General features: G+C 38.0%; 1 protein-coding gene across 3 annotated transcripts; it reads left to right on the top strand.

The window, feature by feature from the left end:
- The first annotated feature begins 1,283 nt into the window (after positions 1 to 1,283).
- On the top strand, positions 1,284 to 24,474 carry FGF5 (fibroblast growth factor 5). Of its 3 annotated transcripts, XM_019466439.2 has the most exons (4): positions 1,307 to 2,051; positions 9,736 to 9,839; positions 13,648 to 13,700; positions 21,238 to 24,474. In XM_019466439.2, the coding sequence occupies exons 1-4, from the start codon at positions 1,691 to 1,693 to the stop codon at positions 21,554 to 21,556; spliced, it is 837 nt and encodes a 278-aa protein (XP_019321984.1). In that variant the 5' UTR covers positions 1,307 to 1,690; the 3' UTR covers positions 21,557 to 24,474. The 3 variants fall into 3 exon arrangements, with proteins under 3 accessions (XP_019321996.1, XP_019321984.1, XP_019321992.1); XM_019466447.2 differs by lacking the exon at positions 13,648 to 13,700 and having other exon boundaries at positions 1,321 to 2,051; XM_019466451.2 differs by lacking the exons at positions 9,736 to 9,839; positions 13,648 to 13,700 and having other exon boundaries at positions 1,284 to 2,051; positions 21,238 to 21,373.
- The last annotated feature ends 714 nt before the right edge of the window (positions 24,475 to 25,188 follow it).

Raw genomic sequence — 25,188 nt, 5'->3', positions numbered from 1 at the left:
GCTTGAGACTAGAACAGTGGAAAGAGAAAGGGCGTTCAGCCCCCAACAGCATCTTTCATAGTGTGTCAGTGGCATGTGTTCAAGTTATGCACACCCATTTGTGTGATATGACCTTTTTTCCCCACAGTGGCTTCACAGTATTGCACAGGTGACTTCTTGTGTCACAGCTGCCTTGATGTTAAGTATTCTAGTCATGGAATATTTCCAATCCTGAAAAATCTACACGCATTTTATAAGCTTTTCATTATCGAGATAGGAACCTTTAAACGGGTGTTCAATAATGGATAAGGCTGTATCTTCACATCAACCTTGGCTTATGTGAATTGACCTTCTAGGTCAAAATCACGGCCTTTTCATTAAAATGACCAATGAATAATGTATCAGAGTGTAGTTTAAAGCTCCAAATATGTTTTCGGACAGAAATATCCCAAGAATGCAAGTCAGGTATATTTCTCAGATAAATGACAGAAGGGGCATTGCATACATGGAAATTCTCGGTTCTCAGGTTTCCTGAAACCCAGAGCGCGCATCATTAATCATTCATTGGGGTCGATCTTTCAGTCAACTGCAGCTCTGAGTAAGCCGCAGCGAGTCCTTAGCTAATCCTTCCTGCCAAGGGGATCCTGGGGTGAGAGAGGACAACTGGACAGTCAGCCACATGTGCTGGTGCCCAGACCTGCTCCTCTTGCCCTGCTGTGAGCGCGGGTGTGCATGTGCGCTCACCCTCTCGGACACAGACGAAAACTTCCCATACGGAAAAACAAATTCGGCATAATGTTTAGCGTGACCCAGAGTTTCCAATAGAAAAGCAACTCGAATTGTGGCCTAATGGCTCAGGGCGGCTCTCTCAGTACCGAATAAGCCCGTTAAATACATTAGAGGCAACAACTGCCTTCTCCTCCAGCCGCGCCACACCAAAGGCTTCCCAAGTTGGACTGCGAATCTTGGTTTGGTTCCCCACCGCAAGCACTTCGAAGCGCTGGGATTCTCACGACCGGACTTTGTTCCGGAGGGATTCCCGGGGCCAGGATTGTGCTAGCGGGGTCTGCGGGGCAACGGGAAGGGAACCTGGAAATCGGGTCTTGGGTAGGCGAGAGTGCGTTCCGGGGACGCAGGCGTGCAGCAGAGGTGGGAGAGTCCAGGAACTCACTTCCACGTTTAAACCACCCCGCCCCCCCCCATTTCGGCTGCTGCCCCCTGGAAGACTCCCATGCTCGCGCGGAGGTGAATTCCGCGCCGTTGGCTCCAGTGGGATGGTGGCCGTGCGGCGCGTGAGAACTGCTGGGGTGCGTGGCCCCGGTCTGCGCGTGCCCAGCGTCGGGGTACAGCTCCTCTCAGCCCGGCTTCTCCTCCCACTCACTCTCTCCCATCTCCTCCCTCCTCCACACCCCCCGCCCCCGGGACCGCGAAGCTCCCTCCCCGCACCGGCCAGAGAGTACACAAAGCGGCGGGTGAGGGGAAGCTTCGCAGGCGTGCACCAAGCAGTGAGATCACTGGCGTTATAAATATCCCAGTTCCTGCGCCGAGATCCATTCGAGTGGCCTCTCTCTCTCTCCCTCCCTCTCTTCCCCGAGGCTATGTCCACCCGGTGCGGCGAGGGGGGCAGCGCCAGAGGCACGCAGCCGCGCGGGGGCTACGGAGCCCAGAACCAACCCTACAAGATGCACTTAGAACCCCCGCGGCTGGAAGAATGAGCTTGTCCTTCCTCCTCCTCCTCTTCCTCAGCCACCTAATTCTCAGCGCCTGGGCTCACGGGGAGAAGCACCTCGCCCCCAAAGGGCAACCCGGACCCGCAGCCACCGGTCGGAACCCGGCGGGCGCCAGCAGCAGTAGGAGCAGCAGGGGCACGACGTCTTCCTCTTCTTCCTCCGTCTCCTCCTCCCCCTCGGCTTCTCTGGGCAACCAAGGAAGCGGCTTGGAGCAGAGCAGTTTCCAGTGGAGCCCCTCGGGGCGCCGGACCGGCAGCCTCTACTGCAGAGTGGGCATCGGTTTCCATCTGCAGATCTACCCGGATGGCAAAGTCAATGGCTCCCATGAAGCCAATATGTTAAGTAAGTTGCTCGCCCTCCTGGCAAAGCGCGTCCTAAGCGGGCGATGGGGGGATTCGGGAGGGACAGAGGCTATTCCCTGGCCCACAGGCGCACCTTCCGGAGCCCTGGCTCCTGGGACTCAGCTGTTCCTCGGAACGGCGGGGCGGGTTGGGTGGAGGTGCATCTACATGGCGCGCACACGCGCACCCCTCTTGTGGGTATGAGGAATGGCGATTCCTGAGGTGTAGGCTACCAGAGGCTGGCGCACAAGACAGGTACCTTGTTTCCAGTTTGCCCGGGTCCCAAAGAGAAGCCTCCAGCCGGTGCCTGGAGAAGAAAACAAAAATCTTTTGCTCCTTTAGTTTCTGTTTACCTTCTGCTTCTGTTCACTAGGCTAACATTTTTCATGAGGCATCAAAGTGCATCCCCTTTCCTTGCCTATAACTGAACAGTTATTTTTTAAAAGAAGAATCAGATCTCACATGCCGGTCCCCCCAACTGCCACCATAAACCCCAAAGTAAGGTACATGATACATCCATGTATCCGTCTATGTCTCTTGTATATGCATATTTGTACATTATATACATATAGAATATAGGAGAGATCAGACATCCCCTGGTTGGAAGAAGACAGCGATCTGGAAAACTGGACACGTTTAGAGTGGGATACGTGATAGACATTCGAATTATTAATTCCAGAGTTGGGTTTAGCAACGTTTAAGTATGTTGAGACCATGACAACACCTTGTTAGGAAGCGGCCAGCCTTTGGTCCCCAAGGACGATTAAGGAAAAGTTCTTTATTTTGGAAGAAGGTCAGAGGAGGTTCAATTCCGTACAGGTGTACATCGTGTTAAGCTTTTTTTTTTTTTTTAAGCTAAGTTTTACATTCTCTTTCTGAGTTTTCTCTTTAGCTGTCTTTCCCCCCCTCTTCCTATTGCCTCTTTCCTTCCACGCCATCTGTGTTTCCAGACCTTCGCTGGCTGCCCCGCCTCTGATTCCTCTCACCGCCTCTAGGTAGCCAAGGGGAGAGATGATTTGGGGGTGTGTGCGAGACCGGGGCGATCTCTTTGAGGCTTTTCCTCGGTAGGGCCAGATCGCTCATCCAGCAGGGGTTAATCCAACAGATAGACACAGCCGGGGCCTGCGAGATAATCAGGAAGAGCGGGAACGGGGCCAGGAGATCGCGCTGCGTACGGTCACCTGGCTCCGTGTGGCCGCCTGGTAGCTCCCAGGTGTACTTAGCTTGCTTCCTTTCAAACCCACAGCCCTACGGGCCATTCAGTGGGCTTCTTACTACCCGAGCTGCAGAGGAGCGCGGGAGCCCCAGCAGGGCAGGCAATCCGGGAGCCGCTTGCCAAGCAGGGCTGGAGGTGTCGCGTCCATGGGGTACCCCGCTGGCAAGCCTCCTCCGGAGGGGACAGGAGGAGGGATGTGGAAGACCTGGCGGTTCGCGCCCGCCCCTGCCCCACACCCGTCTTTTGAGCTATGCTGCTCCAGCTGGCGGTGTTACACGTGGTAGGTGTTACACGTGGTAGCCCCCTGAACCAGAGAGGGGGCGCCTCCAAGTGTGCCCCAGCGAGTCCCGGGGCCTCCCACGCGCCCCGTGGAGGAGGCTGTTTCTACGTTTCAAGGTTCATTTCACTTTTATGAAACAACTCAACCGTCTTTGGAGATAAAGGGCAAGGTCTGTTAGGGTGAAGGGGAATTTTCCAAGATTTCAGGGGCAGGGAGAGTCACGTTAATTTCAGAATTTCCCTTTGTCTCTCTCATTTTCCCCGCACCCAACTCTTGAGTCCATCAGACACCAGAGCTCATTCCCCACGTCTAGTAATCTTTCCACCTCTCTTTTTCAGGAAACCTTTTTCTGTTCTGCTCTTGTAGTTTACCCAGGAAATTAGCACCAGCAGTAGATAACTTCTGTGTTCCCAAGGGAAGACACAAAGTTAGCATGCACCACGCTGCAGGTTGGGATTGAGGCGGATAAAAGAATGTGCCTTTGGTGGGTTTTGGTGTAGTAGGGATCTCTGAAAACCAGATTCATTCCCAAGATATTTCTCTCTTCTCTTGGAAAAGACAAAGATTCTGCACCTTAGGCCTTGCCAGAGGGGAAGTTCTAGAAAAGCAGAGAAAAGAAATTGAGAACACACCAGCAAAGAATACATTCAGCTAAAGAAGGCACTGACCAATATCTTTTCTTTCCAAGGTACAATTTATTTTAAAATCCACTTTGAAAGATACTTAAAAAGAACAGGGATGTTTACAAAACAGTGCCTAAATAAAACTTCCTTAATTTAATACTTTTCCTAATTCATTCCAGGTTAGAATAGGCTTTCAGGGTTTAGTCTGTATCTTTCATATGGTTTGCCATCATTCTTCACTCATTCTTCATTCATTCATTCATTCATGCACCTATAATAGGCTACTTAATTCATCAAGCTTGATATTTTGACTGCTTTTGGGAGTTGGAGGATTTTTTAAAATTTGTTTTTGCCTTCCATAGCTGTTTCACACAGAGAAAACCATAACTTAAGTGTTTAAATCACGGCGATTTTCTGCTTTGTGATGTCTGGAGTGTCCAACACTACTAACTATGATTTTTCTACCACTGGTGGATGAGGAATTTATGAAATATGTCATGTGTAGTGGGGGAGCACGTAATTTGGAAATTTCAAATGAGTCTCTGCCCTCAATATCTGTGAAAGAGAATCAGAAGCCTGCTAATTGTTGGCTGGTCATCTACTTCTTTGAAAGCAGCACTTGACAGTTTCCTGACACATACATAAACTAAAGCATTGGTCATGGACTGTTGGTTAGAGTACACAAGGAAACAATTGTGTAAGTCTCACAAGAGACACTGAGAGCTGGACCAAAAAGGACCATAGAGGTACCTCATCATCTCATTTTACTGTCTGTGAGTTGGCAATGATAGAGAACTTACAGTTTTTTTTTTCTTTTTTTTTGTCACAGCATGCTACTTCAGAAAGAGTCAAAACTTTGCCATCAAACTGCAGTCTAAATGGTTCTTTTAAACTCAGTAATTTTCTGTAATGTTTGTCAGGACAGATACATATATCTGTACATATACATATGTTTTACAACTATCATTTGATGTTAAAATTTCGGCAAACTATGAATGTTTTCTAGTTTCACCATCAGAAGTACACTCAGGCCATAAAGTTTGAAACACAGTTTATTTGGTTAAGGCATACCACTTAATATGTCCTTATCTTCTCTTATACAGTAGTTAGCCCAAGTTTTGGACACAGAAAAAAATAATCAAGCTCATAACATTCTTATTATGAAGAAATACTAGGGAAGAACGAAGAAAAATGGACAAGACAAGACAGATGATAAAATCCAATTATTGAATAGAAACAAAGGGTTTGCTTTAATTCATGAGCTTTCAACTTTAGTTTCAATGCTTCTGTTGACTTATGGTGGGCCATTGAAGAATAGGCAGTTAAGTAATTCTCAATTCAGGGAGCAAAAGTTGAAGGTTATGGCTGCACAAAGCCAAAGTTCACACAAAATAGGAAAATTACAATCATATATTCTGACTAAACTGAATCCTCAATTTTACTAATTTTTAAACATTGAAGTTCACTATCAATTTTAGTGTCCTATAGAATCAACCTTTCTATAGTCCCCCAGAATCTGTATCTACTGAATAGAAAAACTCAAATGGAAATTTTCTATTGCTGATTTAATCATCAAGGTCTGCTACACTGGGCATTTTAAGACTCAGATTTGATAATGATACCCAGACATCTGTGTCTTTGTGAACACAAGTAGAGAAACTTCCATTTTAAATGATTTTTCTTTGAGGATTTTCAAATGGGCTTCTGAATATGGGATATCTATGTCATTCTAGTATGTTATTTACTAAGAAATGAGAAAAGTGAGAAATCTGCGTAATTTTATCAACCATCATTAATAGAGTCCTGTTGTATTAAAAACTCTGGAGGGGACTAAGGTAAAAATGTAGACATATATTTTCTTCTTGAAATAAATTTACTTTGTAATATATGTCCATGCTTGCAAGTAAGTGGATTAAACAATGTGTGTATAAATTCTTGTCTCCTTCAATCTAGATGTCAACCCCCAAATTACACCAAGAGAAAAATGGTTCCTTCTGTTCAGCACTGCTTTTTTTTTTTTTGATCCTCTTACATGTGAACTCCCTAGGAAAGATAACACATTGTCTCTAGCACCTTAATGTGAAATAATTATACTGATCCTCTCTCCTTGCCCCACTTCCTAAGTAGGAGAGGACCAGAATTGCAGGAAAGTAAAACCTGTGTCCGTACGAATGCTCATATGTGTCTGTATGTATGTGCAGGTGTCCTGAGAAAGGAAAGAGAGGTAGTGACAAGGTCAAAGAAAACAATGCAATTTAGCAAACATGTATTGGCTATCTATGGTCTGTGAGATACACTTAGTCTTCCAGAATTTTGCTTTAGGGATACCATCCTGGTATCCATAATGTGAATTGTAAATTCCGATAAAATTTATTGTTATTGAATCCTAGTAAAAGTCAGGAAATTACTGAAATTGAGAAAAATTTAGTTTTAGAGAAATGTTTTCTGGGATTTCTATATGTGTGATTTAATGCATATGGGTTTAAAATATTTAGGACTCTTTAGTGAGTTACTGAGATTTGGCATAGTAAAATCAATAATTGTGTGATCTCTTGGAGGTGGGGTCAGGAAGCTGAATTGTAGGGCTTGTAGAATCTGCTCCAACATTCTAGTAAAAAAGACATTGTGAAATTACTGTTGAAATTACTTTGGAAATTATGATCTTAATAGCATTCCCAATATTACATCATAATTATGTTAAGATTTAGAAGATCATCCCAAAGTTGCCTTATGTGTTATTTTATCTGATCTCATCTTTTATCTTTCCTGCATTCTTTATAATTTTAAATAGAATAATATATGTGAAGGTATATTTTTAGGCTTTCAATTAAATATAACTTTAAAAAAATTATAAAATCCATTCATTCTCAGACAAATATCATTTTTATAGTAGAACTTGCAAGAAAAGAAACCATGCAGTATATAATAAAATAAGAACACTTTACATATATTATCTTATCTCTCCCATCTAATTTATCACAATGGAAAGTTTACACAACATATACACACAGAATGTACAGTGTGTTAGGAAACAAGTTAAATGACTCAAAATAGGTTTTTCTAAAAATAGAATATGTTATGGTCAGAAGTTGTAGCTCACATAGACAAAGCATTATTGCTCCCATTAAACAAGTATTTCTAGAGCCTTTGTCTTGATCTTTCAAATATTAACCTATAAATATATGTATCCAATAAGAATTTTATCTTTTATGCTATGGTGTATTTTGTCACTAACACGCAGGTTTGCATTTACAAAGTCAAATACTTTTCTGTAGAATGGAATAAAAACGTTCTAACAATGTAGAACCATGAGTAAATTGGGGGAAAACATACAACCGACTCTCCTTTTCCACCAATCCCATATTGTCTCTTTTGTTTCTATTGTTCCACACTTAGACAACTTATCAGGTTTCCATTTCTTGCTTTTTAACACATGTTTACACAGCATTCACAACCATAACCCCCATCTTCCAAATATCTAAAATCATCAATGCTGCTTTTAATATCATTCTGTAATTGTATATATATAACTTTGTATCATGTTCTATTTATGCTTTATTAATTATATTATTACAGTATATTGCATTGTACATTGTATCTAACTTTACAAAGCATTATGTGTGCTTTGTCACTATTTGATAAAATGGCAATGCTTCAAAATCTTTGGGTGCGCATCACAAATAATTTATATGGCAACATCTATTGAAAAGAACATTTTGAAAACATTTTGAAGAAAATTTATGAGATGACAGTTTCTTTCGGAATTTCTTCCTAAAAGCAAAACTAGTTCCTTCCTAATAGTTTTTGTTTTGTTTTGTTTTTAAGAAACATCTACTAATAAAAGTGGTAGTGGCAGTTTTCTTGAGATGTGCTTTATTTACTCTGGACTAAATACTCTTCTAACAGAAACAATAGTTCTTCTGCTACCCTTTTCCCCCATGAACTTTCTAATCAAGTGCTTTTAAGAAGTCAAGTTGAATAAATAAATAAGCAGCAGTATTTGCTATATTTATAAGGATAAGCTCACATTGTGCAAAAAAGTACCCAATGAATATATTCATATATATGTATTTATATATCTTATATATATGGTTACTCTCAATACTACCTTTTTAATAAATGAAATAATTTTATATGTACTTCCAATACTGCAGGGGAGGTTGCTATTTTAAGGAAATCTCGTGAATTTATCTGTTCAGCAGAATACTGCTAAGATATCCTAATTAGTATATATGTTCAGAATATAATAGATTGAAAGATTGAGATTTTCTTCCCTTCTCCTTTCCATCCTTTTTTCTTTCCTTCCTTTCTTCCTAGGACAGGTCTCTTTTTAGCTATAGTGAACTGTATTATTTTGTCCCCCCCCCCCAATTTTTTGCAATTTGATTAGGCAATTAACAAAAAGCACTACCATTTTCTCATGTTCATATAACATTATGTATGAGTTTACGATAAATAGGCAGGAATTCCAGTTATATACAGACTATAAATTTCATCTTCTTAAAATACTCTATAAACTGTGGTATGTGATTCTCTTGACATAGTGGATGTGGACTTTCTTTCTTTTTTTAAAAAATTTTTTTTAACGTTTATTTATTTTTTTTTGAGACAGAGAGAGACAGAGCATGAATGGGGGAGGGTCAGAGAGAGAGGGAGACACAGAATCCAAAACAGGCTCCGAGCTGTTGGCACAGAGCCTGACGCAGGGCTCGAACTCACGGACCGCGAGATCATGACCTGAGCCGGAGTCGGACGCTCAACTGACTGAGCCACCCAGGCGCCCCTGGACTTTCAAATTATTATAGGAGACAGAGGGATGTTGACTTGATAATGCTAACTATGAAATACTAAATATAAACAATAATGTAATAAAATACCTTATTAATTTTTTTTGCCAGAAAAGCCATTTAAAATACAAGATGTCTCAAACCATAATGCATTAAACACTCATTGAGCCAATAATCCCAAATTATTTATAATGCTTTCAACAACTTTTTATGTGTAGTCTTTAAATGAACTACTCACTGAATGATTGAATATGGTATATATTGATTTGTACTTATATAGTTATTACAATTTGAGAAGAGAGATTTAGTTCATGTAAGTATTATTTGTCTCTGGCTTTCAAGTTTCTATTAGTATTGGGTCCAAACTTTATGAGCTTCAATATTAAAAGCATTATATTATCTCTGATAGAAAACAATGGATGGGAATTCTTTTGAAAAACATTTAAAGAAATTTCCGATTCCTTTACAACTTGAGAAGATTATTTCTATTGTTAAACATTGTTTACTAAAAATGACTTATTATTTGTAAGGGAAAAAAGAATTATTAATGAACCAGGACTAAATTTTTGAATATTAAAATTTGTTATTTTAAATGAACACTTGAGTGCTAGGCTTTTCTTTTTTAACATAAGGAATGTTATGGAAAATAAGGATGTTAAATACTGGGTTTTTTTTTAATCAAAACTATAAAGAATGAAAAGAATCTGTGTAGAAATTTAATTCTTCACAATGGTATATAGAGGAGTCTGTGTTTTATTTTGGGATTTCTGTCATCCTAGGTATTTTGGAAATATTTGCTGTGTCTCAGGGGATTGTAGGAATACGAGGAGTTTTCAGCAACAAATTTTTAGCGATGTCAAAAAAAGGAAAACTCCATGCAAGTGTAAGTAGAACCACTTTATGTTTGTTCAAGGTGTTACGGAGATTTCACATTTGTAGAATGGAATGAAGTGATTTTCCACATTGGTAGAGGGACAATTTGCTCAGAGGACTTCATGTGTGTGTGTGTGTGTTTTAATTATATGTACATTTAACCAAGGTGATTGTACATGTTGTTGCAAGTAACCATTTTTATATTTTATTTACTGGGAAAGATAATATACAGTCCACAAAAATTTTTAAGGATGAATGTATTTGAAAATAGCACTCTCAAATTGATTGCCATTTTTCATTTATTGAAATTGGCCCAACTGAGGAGAAATATCATGGAAATAATATAGAACATTTAAAATGTACCTGTTTATGGTGGCTGTGTGTGCATTTTTAGTAGATTAGGTTCTTATTCAATTTTACAAGCTATTCATGATGTCACAAATTAGGTCAAAGTAATATAACCTATTTTCACATCAGTAAGTATGGAGAGAAACCAATAATGAGAAGATTTTTGTTTCTTGGAGAAATTTAATTTATCCATTTGAGGAACTCTCATTTTGTATTTTTGTTGCATTAAATGGAATACTTCTCAAAATTATGAAGACTAATTTTGTACTCAAAAATTTCTACAAGCCACATATATGTGTTGTAACTGATTTACAAATTAAAGATTTCTATGTTTTTTTTCCAAAAATGCTGATTACTTGGGAAGCATCAAAACTTTTTGAAGATAACAAATATGTTTAACTTAGTTTTTCTACTCACAGGTTTGGTTTACTTGTATTAGGTCCATATGCACAGCACCTAAAGGTGACTTATGCTCTTTCTGTAGTTTTGTCCTATTAGGTCATTTGTACAAAGTAGTTATTATTTAGCGTTAGTCCTCCGCTTCTTATTTTCTTTAATTCCTACTGAACGGATTGGAGAAATATCACTTTTCTAGTGTTTGAAGTATGTAGGAACTTTTAGCTAGGAGTGTAATCCATTGAAACTTACTATTTATGATTTTTTACCTATAGAACTTTAAAAAATTCAGTGAGAATTTCACTTGGTTCAATTTGTAAGAATTTCAGTTTTCTTTTTTCTAGCATCTCAAGGTGATTTTTTAATACCTCTTGGAGGGGATAGCAGAATTCAAGCTATTTGTTTAGTTATTTGTGGATTAAATGAGATAATACATTTAAAGCTTTTAAAACAGTATTTGGTGCACTGTAAGTGCTCAAGAAATACTATCTGTTATATGGTAAACTAAATATAATAGATTCTAAAACTCAGTTGGTTGAGATAAATGGAAAACCTTTGCTAATCTCTTTAATCACCCATTGCAAGAATTATAAAAAGGTTTACCTACTTCATTTTCTGAGGTGGTTATTGTATTCTAGCAAGCTCTACTATAGTTTTCATCAAGTAATCACTCTTTGATTATTTATCTTAAGAGGCAAACTTCTGCATCACTGTGGAAAAGTAGGACATGCCATTTTATTTTAAAAAATTGATTTTAAAAAATCCGCATGCAGAATAGAAAACAATGACCAAACGCATCTGAACACAATCCTTTCCCCCAGTCTACTTTAAGATTGTAAAAAATTGAAACACTTTTGGAATCTAAGCATCATAATAAAGTGTGGTGCATGTAAAGAAACTTTCTCTTATTGCTTTGTTTTGGGTAAGCACCTTAATTTTTTAATTGTTCTGACTTATGCCCTAGTACATGCAAAAAATAGACCAAACTTGGGCCAGCTTCAGGGTAATTGCCACAGAACTCGAAGCATCACAAATGGATGCCAATTAGAAAGGTCACACTGAGAGGTGAGGATACATGATTCCTCTGTCAAATGCAAGAAACAAATTTCCAGAAATTTGACCCAAATGTCTAAGGCTGGCTGGCTGAAATAATGCAGATAATGCAAAAACAGCATCTGTTATTCTTTCTCATCTTGGCAGGCTAAAGTTATTTCATGGAATAATGACTTTTAAACAGTACAAAGCAAGTCTTGCTCTTGTCACTCACTGAAGCTCTTTGATATTAAAGTCATTCTAATGACTTTGAGCTGAATTGTAGATAAAAAAATTAAGCCCTATGATTATGTGGATTCTTCTTAAACCTATTGTCCAAGCCCGCTTTCTCTTATCTGAGCTTTTATTAGCACTTTTTCTCTAGATGGAAACCTAATTAAATTATAACGTGATTTATTTTTAAGGAAGTTGAATTTGGAAATAGTATTAATCCTAGCAATTATCAGTTTTATGCCCAGATGGTTTCTTCCTGTTTTCTTCTAGTTAAACACGTTGAAAAATTACTCTTGTAACTTTAGATATAATCATTTGATTTAGTCTTGATTTTCACAAAATTGCATGGTCACTAAAAACGCTAAAAACCTTTATATTTTTAGGATTAAATGTATAATTTGTGAGTTGCTTTAAATTAGTAACTGTGCAGAGGCATTTAAAGCCTACCTTTATAATCATTTTTCTATATATATGTGTATATTTACATCATATTGTACATCTTAAACTTACACAATGTTACATGTCAATTATACCTCAATAAAACTGGAAAAAATTTTAAGTTAATAGAGTACTTTTAAGGTTTTATATATAAAATAAATATGAACCAAAAATATGAAGCATTCATATAATTCTGGGGGAAGTAATTTCCATACTGTACTAAGAAATATTCATGGATAATTATAGATTCTCAGCTTAGTTTTTATAGTAACAATTAGAATATTAAAAATTAGTTGCTGGGCACAGACAACGCATTTGCATAGTTCTTTAAAAGTTCTTTCACTCACATTATCTCATTACATGATTAGGTGAGGAAAGAGTCTTAGAGATGTTAAATAATTAAGTTAAGTTAACACAGTTAACAAGTGATTGAACCAGAACCATCCTTTTAACATCCTGTTTCTCTGCAAATGCTATAATGCTTTGTAGGTAAAATTTAGTTGAGAGAAGATACTAAATTTTGTTTGGAACCAATTACATTGTTTTCACCTATTATTTTATAGGAATTAACACTCGCACAGTTTAGTAATATTTTTATACTACATGCAAAGAATAAATATTGTGGCACATCCTTACAATATTTTGTTCGTGCGTCGCCTCCCCATCTCATGCAAGCTCTGTTCGGACTCTTTTTTTTCCCATCTATTTCTGTGTCTTTAGTTTCTGTGTCTGCCACAGAACCTATCACAGAGTTTTGCACACATTGGTGGTTCAATGTGATGATGCGCCACATAGGAAATGCCTCTCAAAGTGAACTTTCAAAGCAGAAGAGAGCTATATTTTGCTCACTGAAAAATTTCATATATAAAATGCTTCATTATCAGCAGACGCAAAGATGGCAAACCAAAGTATGAGCCCAGAATGGGTACACTTAGGCAATATTTGTACTGATTTTTTGTGTGTGTGCTAAGTTTGTTAATTCAGCGTGCATGGCTTCCTGACTCATTCAACCTACACATGTCGCAATCTATATGCAGCTCTCCTTAAAATCTTTACTAGTATACTTCAAATACACAGTGCAGCCAGATTCCTACCATGCAGGTTTTTTCAGCATTCTTTACAAGGGTGAAGATGTATGGTCTTCTCCTTCTTCAAGATGTGTTGGGAATCTTCGAGAGTGGGAGTAGGTGACTGCTTCCCAAAGAGCCATGAGGGTGAGTCAGAGCCTTCACTGAGACCTCCACTGTCCTTTTGAACTCATTCCAGGCTGAGGTACCTTGTGGAAATGAGCACCCTTCTCTTTCTGTCTCTGTCTCTGACTGCTCGTCTGTTCCTGTTCCCTCCTCACTCTGTTCCTGCTCTCTCCTCAGGTTTGTTATCTCTATGGAAATCCCCATAGAGCACCTTTCTGGATTTATATGAGGTGGGTGCGGATGTAGGAGTGAGAGACCTTAAGTGTGGTGCTTACAAGCATAGTTAGATTGTGTCATTCTAGTTAAATTAAAATTAGTCATTTTACTTAATCTTTCACTTCTGTGGTTTTATGAATTGTAAGAGGACAAAGACTAAAATCATGATCTATTGTGATAGTTGAGCAGTTTAAATGAGATAATACATATAAAATACTTAGAATAGTGCCTGGGAAGTATTCAGCATTTAATTTAGAAAAGATCTTCCTTAATTTGCTCTCAGGCAGCTGTTTGATGATCCTGTCTCCTCTCTTAGAAGACGACTTTCTGATTTGGGGGTCAGGCAGCTGTGACCCTTCAGATATTTAGACCAGCCCCAAATCCTGTTTATCACTGACCTTTTTTTTTCCCTTAAGGTCCACTTTTAGGCACTTTTTGTGCCTACAAGAGCCCCTTATCTCCAGAGTTTCCTTTTTTGCAAGAAACCTAATTTGAAAGCAAAATTCCCAGGCTCAAGGTCTTAAAGAGGCAAGGATTTCTTAATGATCATAATCTCATAACACTTTTAGACCCCTGTTGCATCTTGTTCTTTTCCTAAAGAAAATGTAAATCTTGGAAAAGATGGTTGTAATGTATTTTTTTTTTTTGCCTTTTCGTAAAGCACGAATGATAGCACATTACCTATTGGGGAAGAAACATTTTAGCTTATTTTAAAGATCCAGAGAGAAGCATGTGGTAGAATTATTTTTGTTTCTCAGGGTTTTAGGGGATCATGTTTGGAAGGAAAGCTAATTGCAGAGTTTACGAAACAGGCATGGAATGTGTGCTTGATCAGCCCTAAGCAAGGACTAGAACGTCTTCCTTTCCTGGTTTCGGAGGGTGCCAGCTGGCTTGCCCGGGATGGGAGTCTGGACTGGACTTCCTGCGCTGGGGGCAGTGTGAGCAGGAGTCAGCAGCCTCGAGAGCTGGGCATGTTTACTGAAAGGGGAAATGGACGCTTGAGCAATAGTTACCATCATTATCATAAAAAAATAACCTATTAAGCACTCCACTCTCCCAGTCAAGACCATGAGCTCTTTAAAGGCATTTGAATAGAAACTTCTCTTGCCCTCTAAAGGCTTTCAATTTACGTAGTAAAACTGAATGTCCAGTTATTCAGTCTCAAAACTGGGGTCAGGGTGCTGCCTTTACAGTAAATGCCGGTTTTCCCGTAATTTCACACTATGTTGATCGAGCTAGAGAGCCTTTTTTGTTGCGAAAATCTGGGTGCCATGAATTAACTTGCAGCTTCATTTCAGCCTACAGCGAGAGAGGGTGTTCTATTTCTCCAATGGTTGGGGGAATGGCTTTGTTTTTTATCAGCATTTTTGTCAGTATCGGCAACTTCAAGACAAGTAGGACTATACAGAAATCTAGGAGATGTCCTTGGGTCTGTATAGCGTGAAAGAGCTGGAATCTAAGAACCAGAAGATGGGAGATTTAAGTCACAGGTGCTGATCCTGGCATTTGGTAAACATGGGGCTTTAGATGAATCTTTGTCTTTATTTCTCTGACTGGAGAATTAGACAATAGCATCCTACTAGTCATGAGATTATTGTGAAGGTGAACTAATAGATGCAAAACCCCTGGTGCATACAGTAGCCCTCAATAGCCCCTCTTTTTGAGCTGTTAAAAGCATCAGAGGGAAAACTCTTACTTCACCTGCATCAAATCACACGGGGTGCTGGTTAATGATGCAATTCCAGGGTCTCACCTTAGATTCACTAAAGACATAACCTCTGGAGATAGGGCCTGAGGAATTTGCATTTTGAACTGGCTCCCCAACTAATTTTAAGTCAGTTCATAAAGTTTGGAGGGGAACAAATCCTGTGGTTGTGATTCTTCATTACATTACTTCAGGCTGGTTTATTGTGAAATCCAACTTGTGTATTCCCTCAGTCACTCAGGATGAAGAACTGAGATATATAATGGAAAGATGTCCAGTGCCAAGCAGGAAATAGGCCATGCCCTGGAGATAGCATAGTATGGTTGCAACTGACCTATACAAAGCCTATGTAGTAAAGAGTAAAAGGCAGCCCTTTGGGTGCATGTTGCCCGGTACTGGGCTGTTCCACTTGGAAGTGATGGGAGCAGGGGCTGCCTTTCAGCCTTTAATCACCACCAAAGGTGCGTTCCTTCGTTCAGGGAGCTTTAAGCACAACCACACAAAACAGCCTCGGCTAAGGGCACCTGTCCGGGCAGCCCCGTAGGTGGGAGTAGGGACAGGAACCAAGAAGCACTAAAAGGAGGTAGGGAGCCAGAAGCAGGGATGCATGCAGTCAGGAAACTTTGCTTACAGTACAATTTGGCTTATAATTGTTTTTATTGCAGTCTATAATAATATTTTAATTATTTAATAATATTGCAGCCCACAATGACATTTTAATTATTTGTATTTGGTTAATTGTTTTCTTCATAAGGTTTTTCAAAAGAGGGAGGCAAATCAAAGAAAACGAAGTGAAATAAAGAAGTAAACTTGATTAGTACTCCCACAAGCTCCAAGGATTATACTCACATTGGTGCAAATTCACTCCTCTCTCCATACCTCTTTCATATGTTACGTATTTACTTATGTTGTTGCACGTAGTGAGAATTGGTACTTGTTTGCATAGACTCAACTCATTTGCTGCAGGATCCTCACTCATCATACAACACGATATGTACTAAGGAACAAAACTATGTTGAGAGGTTTCAGAAAGCTTTTTGAAAAATATTGTTTCAGAAAGAATTTTTTGTTTGGCTTACTTGACGCTCAGATTTCAACAACGCAGAATTAGTCTTTTTTAAAATATCCCGGTTAACCAAAATTTTACCTTCTTTGAACTGAATTTGACCTTTCTTCTAAACATCCATTGTGTGTTCTCACCGTGTGAAGAGGTGAGTAGAAACAAGGCACGGCACCCTTCTAATCCAAAATTCATGTTTTCCTTAACTGCACTCTTTCCCTTACTCTGAGTTATTAGGCTATCCAAGCAAAAATAGTTAAATTTGTTTAAGGTTTATTTGTTTTGTCCATTAGGACTATATTAAATTACATAAGAATTAGCTGGCTTGAACATTTCATTTTAATTTTGCAGTTTTGATTTGTTGAATGTAACTTGTTTTTACACTTGCAAGATCAAGGAGAAATTAAGGAGAGGGGTGACTGAGTGTTGGGTAAGCATCAGACTCTTGATTTCGGCTCAGGTCATGATCTCAGGGTCATGGGATCAAGCCCCACCTCAGGCTCTCAGCACAGAGCCTGCTTGGGATTCTCTCTCTCTCCCTCTCTCTCCCCCTCCTGTGCTCACACTCGCACATGTGTGTTTGCATGTGTGCAAGTTCTCTCTCAAATAAATAAACATCAAAAGAAAATTAAGGAGCAAAACATATAATGTAGCTCAACAAGGAACATGGACAGGACCATGTCTGTATTGTTTCTCATCATAAAAGTGGCAACTAGCACAGTGCCTGGCCTGTGATACATAGTCAAAAAGATCTGTGGAATAGACTGGTAAAAAATGAATTTGAAACCAAGATACTGGTTCTTTATGTTCGGTGTTGTGGCTGATGGTGCTAGCACGACGAGGCAACGGGGATCCCGCTTTCAAAAGCTTCTTTGAAATTTCATTCACCTCTCTATCTCACACCTCAACTATAGAAAAAGTCTTTATGTCAATGTCACTCTTTCTAGGGAAACAATGTAGTTCTATTGTTTTAAAAGTATATAGTTTGCCAGGGGCACATGGGTGGCTCAGTCAGTTAAGAGACCGACTTCTGTTCAGGTCATGATATCATGGCTTGTGGGTTCAAGCTCCTCATCTGACTCTGTGCTGATAGCTCAGCACCTGGAGTCTTCTTTGGATTCTGTGTCTCCCTCTCTCTCTCTGCCCTTCCCCCATGCACCCTCTGTCTCTCTCTCTCTCCCCCTCTCTCTCTCTCTCTCAAAAATAAATAAACATTAAAAAATTTTTTAAAGTATGTATTTTGCCAAAGGACTTCTGATAATTCAAAGGGGATTTAAAAAGTTAAAAGTAACCTGGAAGATTTATTATACAAAACTGTGTAATGGTAAACATCTATATATTCAAACACCTGTAGCTAAGAACTATATTGCTTAGTGACTCTTTGCTATAAAACTGGTTCACGCATGATATTAGAAGCTGAAATTCATTGTTTAGGGTCACCGTCTTGTCTGAATGAACAAGGCCAGGAATAGTGGCAGGAACAGTCAATCCCCTCAAGAAGAAACCAGATCTCTTGGTGAAAAAAATTTGCTGAAATCTTTGTTTCAAATGGTGCTGTTCCATCACAGCTGGAAGAATTTTTCAGACAAAACATTAATTTAGAAGTCAATTAAGAAATCCAAAACAGTCTGACCGCCTTTACTCCTATTCTAATGCGGGATTTTGGAAAGGCTGTGGGGCTGCACGTGGTGTGTGGGTCCTTAGGTTCTGAACATCTCTGCCCTGGGTGACAGTTAAGTAGCTCTTGAAAATCTAGAGCCCAAATAGCCTTCCTTTGTGTTAAGAAAGAACTTATGGACATGAATATTAAGGAGGAAAAGAGAATGGTTTTAGATGAAATAATTTTAGCAGGTGGAGTCGGTGAGCTTTCACTCATCTGAAGATTCTAAGATGGAATTGCTATAGGTTTAATTCACTGTGGTGTGTGTGTGTGTGTGTGTGTGTGTGTGTGTGTGTGTTTGTGCCAGTAAAGAAAAGGTTAAATAATGCAGTACACTTTAAAAAACCTGTCAAAATTGGATAAAGTGGTCACTGCTATTTCTATTTCAGAAAATAGACTTTTGCAAAATAGGACTAGAAGTCAGGTTTGGGTATAATGTATTATATGTCTTTAAAAATGTTTTTCAAATACATGTGAAGAAAAAAATGAGGCAGGGTAAATATACCTGCTACTCTGTTTGATTAACCCCCCTATACCTTTCTAAAATGCTTATCCTTTTATGTAGCAGAAAACATTACAAATGGCTATGGCATTTATTTTAAATAAAACTTTGGGATTATCTAATGAAATGAGAAAGCATTTAAGTCTTTTTAAGAGCTAAGTAACTGTAATAAAATCTACATTTGACTTGTGAGAAAGTCTTTTTAATAAAAAGAAAAATAGGACAGTGATGTCAGCATAGCTCCCTTGGCCTAGACATAGGCTGGTAGGGTATGACAAGATGACAGGAATACCATAAGCGATAGTTCTTTAAAACATCTGTTTCCAGAAGCTAGAGATCAAATCCAGGGAATCACCAGTAGACTTGTGGAGATTCTAGATATATAGCTTCATAGTTCTCAAAGAGCTTTATTGATTGAACTCTACTTGAATGTAAGGAACTTGGGTTAACCGTCGTATGTAACATAAATGCTCTGTTGGAAGTGCTCTGAAATCGGTTGTCTTCCAATATTGTCTCTACTTTGCACAAGTCAAAATATTCATATGACCGTCAACAGTAGATCTAGGTAGATTCCCTTCCACTGTTCTGACTTTCAGATAACAGCGTTGTGATCTGTATTGCAGAGGAAAGCTTGGCATTATTAGAAGAAGTAAGAAAAAAATAACTTTTAATTCTAGTATAGTATCTCTTGGTCTGATATGGAAAGTGTATCATATAAATATATTTAGTGTTTTTCTATATAGACATCAGTGTATTTGGTATTTGCAAGCCGAGGAATTCTATACAGTGGTGCTCCCTGAAATTGTGAAACCCAATGATCTAGGACAGGAATTCTTATCCTTTGAGAGTTATGGCCTCTTTTGGGTTTGATGAAAGCTACCAATATTTTTCCTAGAAAAATATTCTGGTATTCACAATAACCCTATGGATAAGACTTGTGGATAAGGAGCCTGACACTAAGACATTGATTGGCAGAATTGGTATCTGATCACAGATCTGTCTGCACGCTTATGCTCTACACCCCCAGACCATCTTCTTTTAATTCCTTAACAGAATCTTCTGTTAAAACTTAACTTTTTAACTAGAAATTTCAAAGTAATTTAAAGACAGTAACAGAATTGAAATATATTAAGAGTTCCTATTTTTTAAATATACATTGATATTATTTCACTATGTACACAGTAAGCAGAAGTCATCAGCATTCCAACCAGAGCAAACTAAGCATTTTCAGAGCTTTTACTGGCCTACTTTGTCAGCCTTATCTCTTGTTCCTTCTACCATGAATCCTACATGGAAGTCATACTAAATTACTTACTACCTATAGTAAGTGTCATGTTGACCTGTGAACACACTGTTCCTGCTCCCTGAGAATCATTTCTCATGTCACCTTGCTAATATCTTGTACTTGAAGACTCAGCTCAGATGTCACCTTTTCTAGGAAAACTTCCTTGCCCTCTGCCAGCCGCCTCCATCCTCTTAGATTCCCTTCCGCTATGCTGTCATTGTTCCCTCTGCATATCGCTGTCCTCATTCCCTGTATCAAGCTGTGCCATGACGGATGTCTACTTGTCTGCTTTTGCCACTATTCTGGGAACATTTCAAGGGCAGACATTATGTGTGTGTGTGTGTGTGTGTGTGTGTGTGTCTGTCTATGTCTGTGTCTGTGGAGGGGAAGAAAGAGAAAGAGAGAGAGAGAGAGAGAGAGAGAGAGAGAGAGAGAGAGATCTGGATGAAGTATTGCTAGTGACTCCAAAAGTAATTTTTTCTTCTTGGCATCAAATATTCTCTCCTGTATCACTGTGTGAAGATATATTTTTTCCTAAAGAACTCTAACACATGCAATATTAATAGGGCCATATGCTACCCCTCTCTCAGCACCATGAATCACACTGATAACATTGAAAAATGTATTCTTATTTCAAAGGAATAATATGACCCCATTTCTCGAAACATGCATTCATGTTTTATCAGGCAATTGTTCCTTAGTAATTCAGTTCTATTTATTTTCTTGATGGCTTAAGAGGGGAAAAATATTAAAATATTAGAAGTTATTTTTTTACTGCAAATCTCAAAGTAATTTAAAAACCATAACAGAATTTCAACATATTAAGGGTTCCTGTTATCATTTTTAGATACATTGATGTTATTTCACTAAGTACACAGTAAACAGAAATCAGCATTACAAAGATGAATAAAGTAGGAAGATAGAAATGAAAATAGTAATTTAAAGCAACTTTTTAAAAGAAGCTAATATGTCTTCGGGCACCTGGGTGGCTCAGTCAGTTAAGCATTTGTCTGAGTCTTGATTTCAGCTCAGGTCATGATCTCACAGTTTCCTGAGTTCAAGCCCCACGTTGGGCTCTGCGCTGACAGTGCTGAGCCTGCTTGAGATTCTCCCTCTTTCTCTGCCCCTCCTCCACTCACATTCTCTCTGTCTCTCTCAAACTAAATAAAAAAAAAAAAAACTTAAAAAAAAAAGAGGCCAATATGTCTTTACAAGAGAGAATGGAGGAGGAAGCTTTCCGTCAGTGGAAATTTTGGTTTTCCTTTACAGTATAAGACCTCATTTTATTACATGCTGAAAATATTACTATTTACAAGTTTTTCTTCTTTCCCCCCACCAGGCCAAATTTACAGATGACTGCAAGTTCAGGGAGCGATTCCAAGAAAACAGCTATAATACCTATGCCTCAGCAATACACAGAACTGAGCCAGCAGGCAGGGAATGGTATGTGGCCCTCAACAAGAGAGGGAAAGCTAAGCGAGGCTGCAGCCCGCGGGTTAAACCCCAGCACATCTCTACCCACTTTCTGCCAAGATTCAAGCAGCTGGAGCAGCCAGAACTTTCTTTCACGGTCACTGTTCCTGAGAAGAAAAAGCCACCCAGTCCTGTCAAGCCAAAGGTTCCCCTTTCTGCACCTCGGAAAAGTCCCAACACCGTGAAGTACAGACTCAAATTTCGCTTTGGATAATATTCCTCTTGGCCTTGTGAGAAACCATGCCTTCGCCTCAGGAGTTTCCATGGGTGTCTTTATGGCTCTGAAGAAAAACGTTCGGATACACCTGCAGCTACACTCCACCGTAGTGAAGTCCAGTCACTTGTTTCAGCGCGACTGAAAGAAAACTGTTTTCTGATAGGAACTGAACTGGAATTCTTTGTCCAACATAGGGAGCACACCGCTTCAGTCAGGACGACATAAAGCCTTTTGCTTTATGCTTCGTGCATACTCTGTATTTTGAGAAAGTTAAACAGCGTGGACTATGTATTTTTCTGACTTTTACAGAACAACCTGAAAGAACATACATGATACATTTTTATTTTTGGTTTCCAAAGAATATTTTGATGCAGATAAAATATTTTATTAACTTTTGTTTTTTGTTTTTTGTTGTTTTTTTTAAAAAAAGTACCTCTGCATTGAGCATATTTTCTTACTTTTATTTTAATTAATATGACATAACCATTTGAATGCAGTTTATGAATATAAATGTGTTTATAGCCCATTTGTAACATGTGGATTTTTTCATTTTTCTTATTCATTGCACTTTCATTTTTTATTTTTATTTTTTACCATACCTCAGATAATGTAAATTTAGTCCATCATCTTACAATGCTTAAATTCTCTTCAACAGCACCAAAAGCTCAGCTTAGATTTGTGTGTGTGTGTGTGTGTGTGTGTGTGTGTGTGTGTGTGTGTTTGCGTGTAAATTCATGACAGTATGTGGAATTCTACCCCTTTGGTGGCTGGGCTATAATGGCTTAGGAGTAAGGAGAGAATTAAGGATTTTTTTTGGTGGTATTATACACTGGAGGTAAGGAAAAGGATTTGAGGCACAACTACACTAAGTCTGCAGCATTTACTGGGATCTGATTCTGTCTTGCCTTCATTTCTCCTTTTATCTACTCCCCTGCCCTCATTCTTGAACAGCTGGAAGAATACATTTTATTCTGTCCATCAAGCACACACTATGAAACCAGAGTGCTTAAAAATACCTCTTCTATGACCCTCTGCTATTCCCACTGTATAGATCCATGGGGAGCAACCCACTTAGCAGAAAAACATGGAAAATCGAAGAAGATGAATCGTGTAACAGTTATGCACGTCAAGTTCTGTTGTCAAAAATATTCTTATTACTCAGCCAAACACCCTTTGAGTTTGCTGTCCTAAAGGTAACCATTCCAATGAATAGATTGCCCTTTAGAATAGATACTCTCTGATGTATATTTTAAAAAAGGTGGCCGTGCAATAGGGGAAATTTAATTTGGGAATTTGATGATTGAAAATAGCACTTTAATTCTCAACCTGCATACTGAATGCTGGGCATAAATCACAGAAAATTTGGCTTAAGAGAATTTACGTAATTTATTTACTTTCCTGGGTAATCATTTCTATGGAGTTCTATAAAATATAAGTGTTTATATCAGAAATGTGCCTGTAAAAAAAGGTACAGCTAATTCTCAGAAGTATGTCTTTCACAGGAAGAGCAGAAGAATTCACAGAAAGTTTCTGTTGTATGTTTAAGCATGCTTCTTTTCTTTTAAAGTATACTAACAAACTTTTCTAAAGTTTTGTTTATTTTGGCACACAAATGCAAAGTAGCAATTTACCACAATTGAACTTACTACTACTTAAGCAGATTGCCTTATTTAAATAGAAATAAACTATACACATATGATATATATGAAATCACCCATCAATGAAATCATCATGCCTATACTCTAGTATTGTGTTTTATTATAAAGCCAATAGTCTGATTAGACATTGTTTGCATTTAATACATGATTTAAAACATATCAAATGAAATACTACAAAATTTTTATTTAATTTATAAATTAAAATTCTCTTGGGTTAAATGAAACAGGGTTTTGGAAACAAAATATGTCCAACTCTCATCCAGCTGGCATATCACCTTATATACACAGTACAAAGCTGAAAACAACCCTCTAGTTTACTCTCATATATTGTTAAGAATTGTACACCGTGTATCAAATTCTTACTACACATAAAAAATTAAAATTGTAAAACAGAACAGTAGACATGTGTTCCTAAATGGGCAAGGAAAAGATGATATTAATGATGATTAACAACAAACTAAATTAATGCATATATTACATTAGGCTGATGCTGCTGGTAGTTTAGGTTAAACTGCAAAATAATAGCTTATCTTGTACTCTAGTTTGATTTGATTAGTACATGAAAGTTAAAGTAGGATAGTTACTAAATATATATCATGCAAGTCAGGACTCATTAATTTCAAAATTTAAAGCCAAGCTAAAATTAAAAAAAAAAAATTAAATTACACATATTCAGTTTACTGGCCATACACAATTACATTTAATTAATGCTCACTGAAGCTTAAAGTTACCTAAATTAATTAATTGAATGAACTCATGTACAGAAAACACGTATAAATGTAACTCCTTACCTAGAACATTTGAAGGGGGTCCTTGCTTATGTCGTTTTTGATAATTTTTAAGTAACTTGGCCCGTCTAACATCAAATACAGTTGTTTAATCATGGTTACATTTACCTAAAAACGTCAATGAATTTGACATTAAAATTTACGAACCTAATTTGCCTAGGAGACAGTAAATACCTTCCTATTGAGAATTCAGTTTTATTAATTATATTATGTTTAATTTAAGATATTCTTTATTTAGAACATCTATAGAAGTAAATAGAGGGTTCCAATAAGATGTAATAATACTGTGGTTTTATTTCACAAATAATACCATCACTTGTTTCTGACGAAACTAATTTGAGAGGGTGGATGTATATAAATTATCTTAGTTCATTTGCCGAGTTATGGTAGCCAGAAGTTCAAAATTATGTGATGATAATAAAGGATACCAACAAAAGTTATTTCTGAATATAATAATTATATTGCTTTAGATGCTTTTATTTCTTATGACTGAAAATAAAACAACCATCTGCCAGGTAAATTTTTTATAAAATTGATCTCGAACTAGAAAACTGAATAATTTTCTTACCTTGACATGTTTGCCCTTCCATAGGATGGAGGAACCAACTATGACTTCCCACATTTTCAGTAACAAAATGAAAATATTGCACTAACCAAAACCTTGAATTCTGGCACTGTGCTGGCATTGCTACAATGAGAAGCAAATGAAAATCACTTGTTGAAGAGATTCTATACCTCCTTTAAGATTTCTTGCATTGCTATATCTAAATGTTGATCATGTGAAATCTATTTTTAAGCCAATAATCTTTTTATAAGGTTTTGAGAGAAGCTTTGAGACACGACTCATCTAATTTTTCTTTTAGTAGTTAGTCCAATTGTACTAACTAGTTTTTGAGATATGATTATCATATAAGTAGATATTAGTTGAAGAAAAGAGTTAGCTCTCCATCTAACTCTACCTATTGGAAAGTCTTAGGAGAGAGAAGGGAGGAGAACCCAGCCTTAGCTGAGTCATGGAGACACTCTTACATGTAAGAATCACAAACAACATTCAGAAACACTATGAGACAATTGAGCTACAAATCATGCATACATATTTAAGCAATTTTATGTAATAAAATAGTAGATCAGAGATCAAGAGCTCTTACATACTT

The sequence above is a fragment of the Panthera pardus genome, unplaced genomic scaffold, assembly GCF_024362965.1.
Source record: "Panthera pardus isolate Hobbes unplaced genomic scaffold, ASM2436296v1 HiC_scaffold_13, whole genome shotgun sequence".
In the NCBI taxonomy this organism is placed as follows: Eukaryota; Metazoa; Chordata; class Mammalia; order Carnivora; family Felidae; genus Panthera; species Panthera pardus.
Note: the sequence above shows the minus strand (reverse complement) of the source record. Positions and strands in the feature narration are given on the sequence as shown.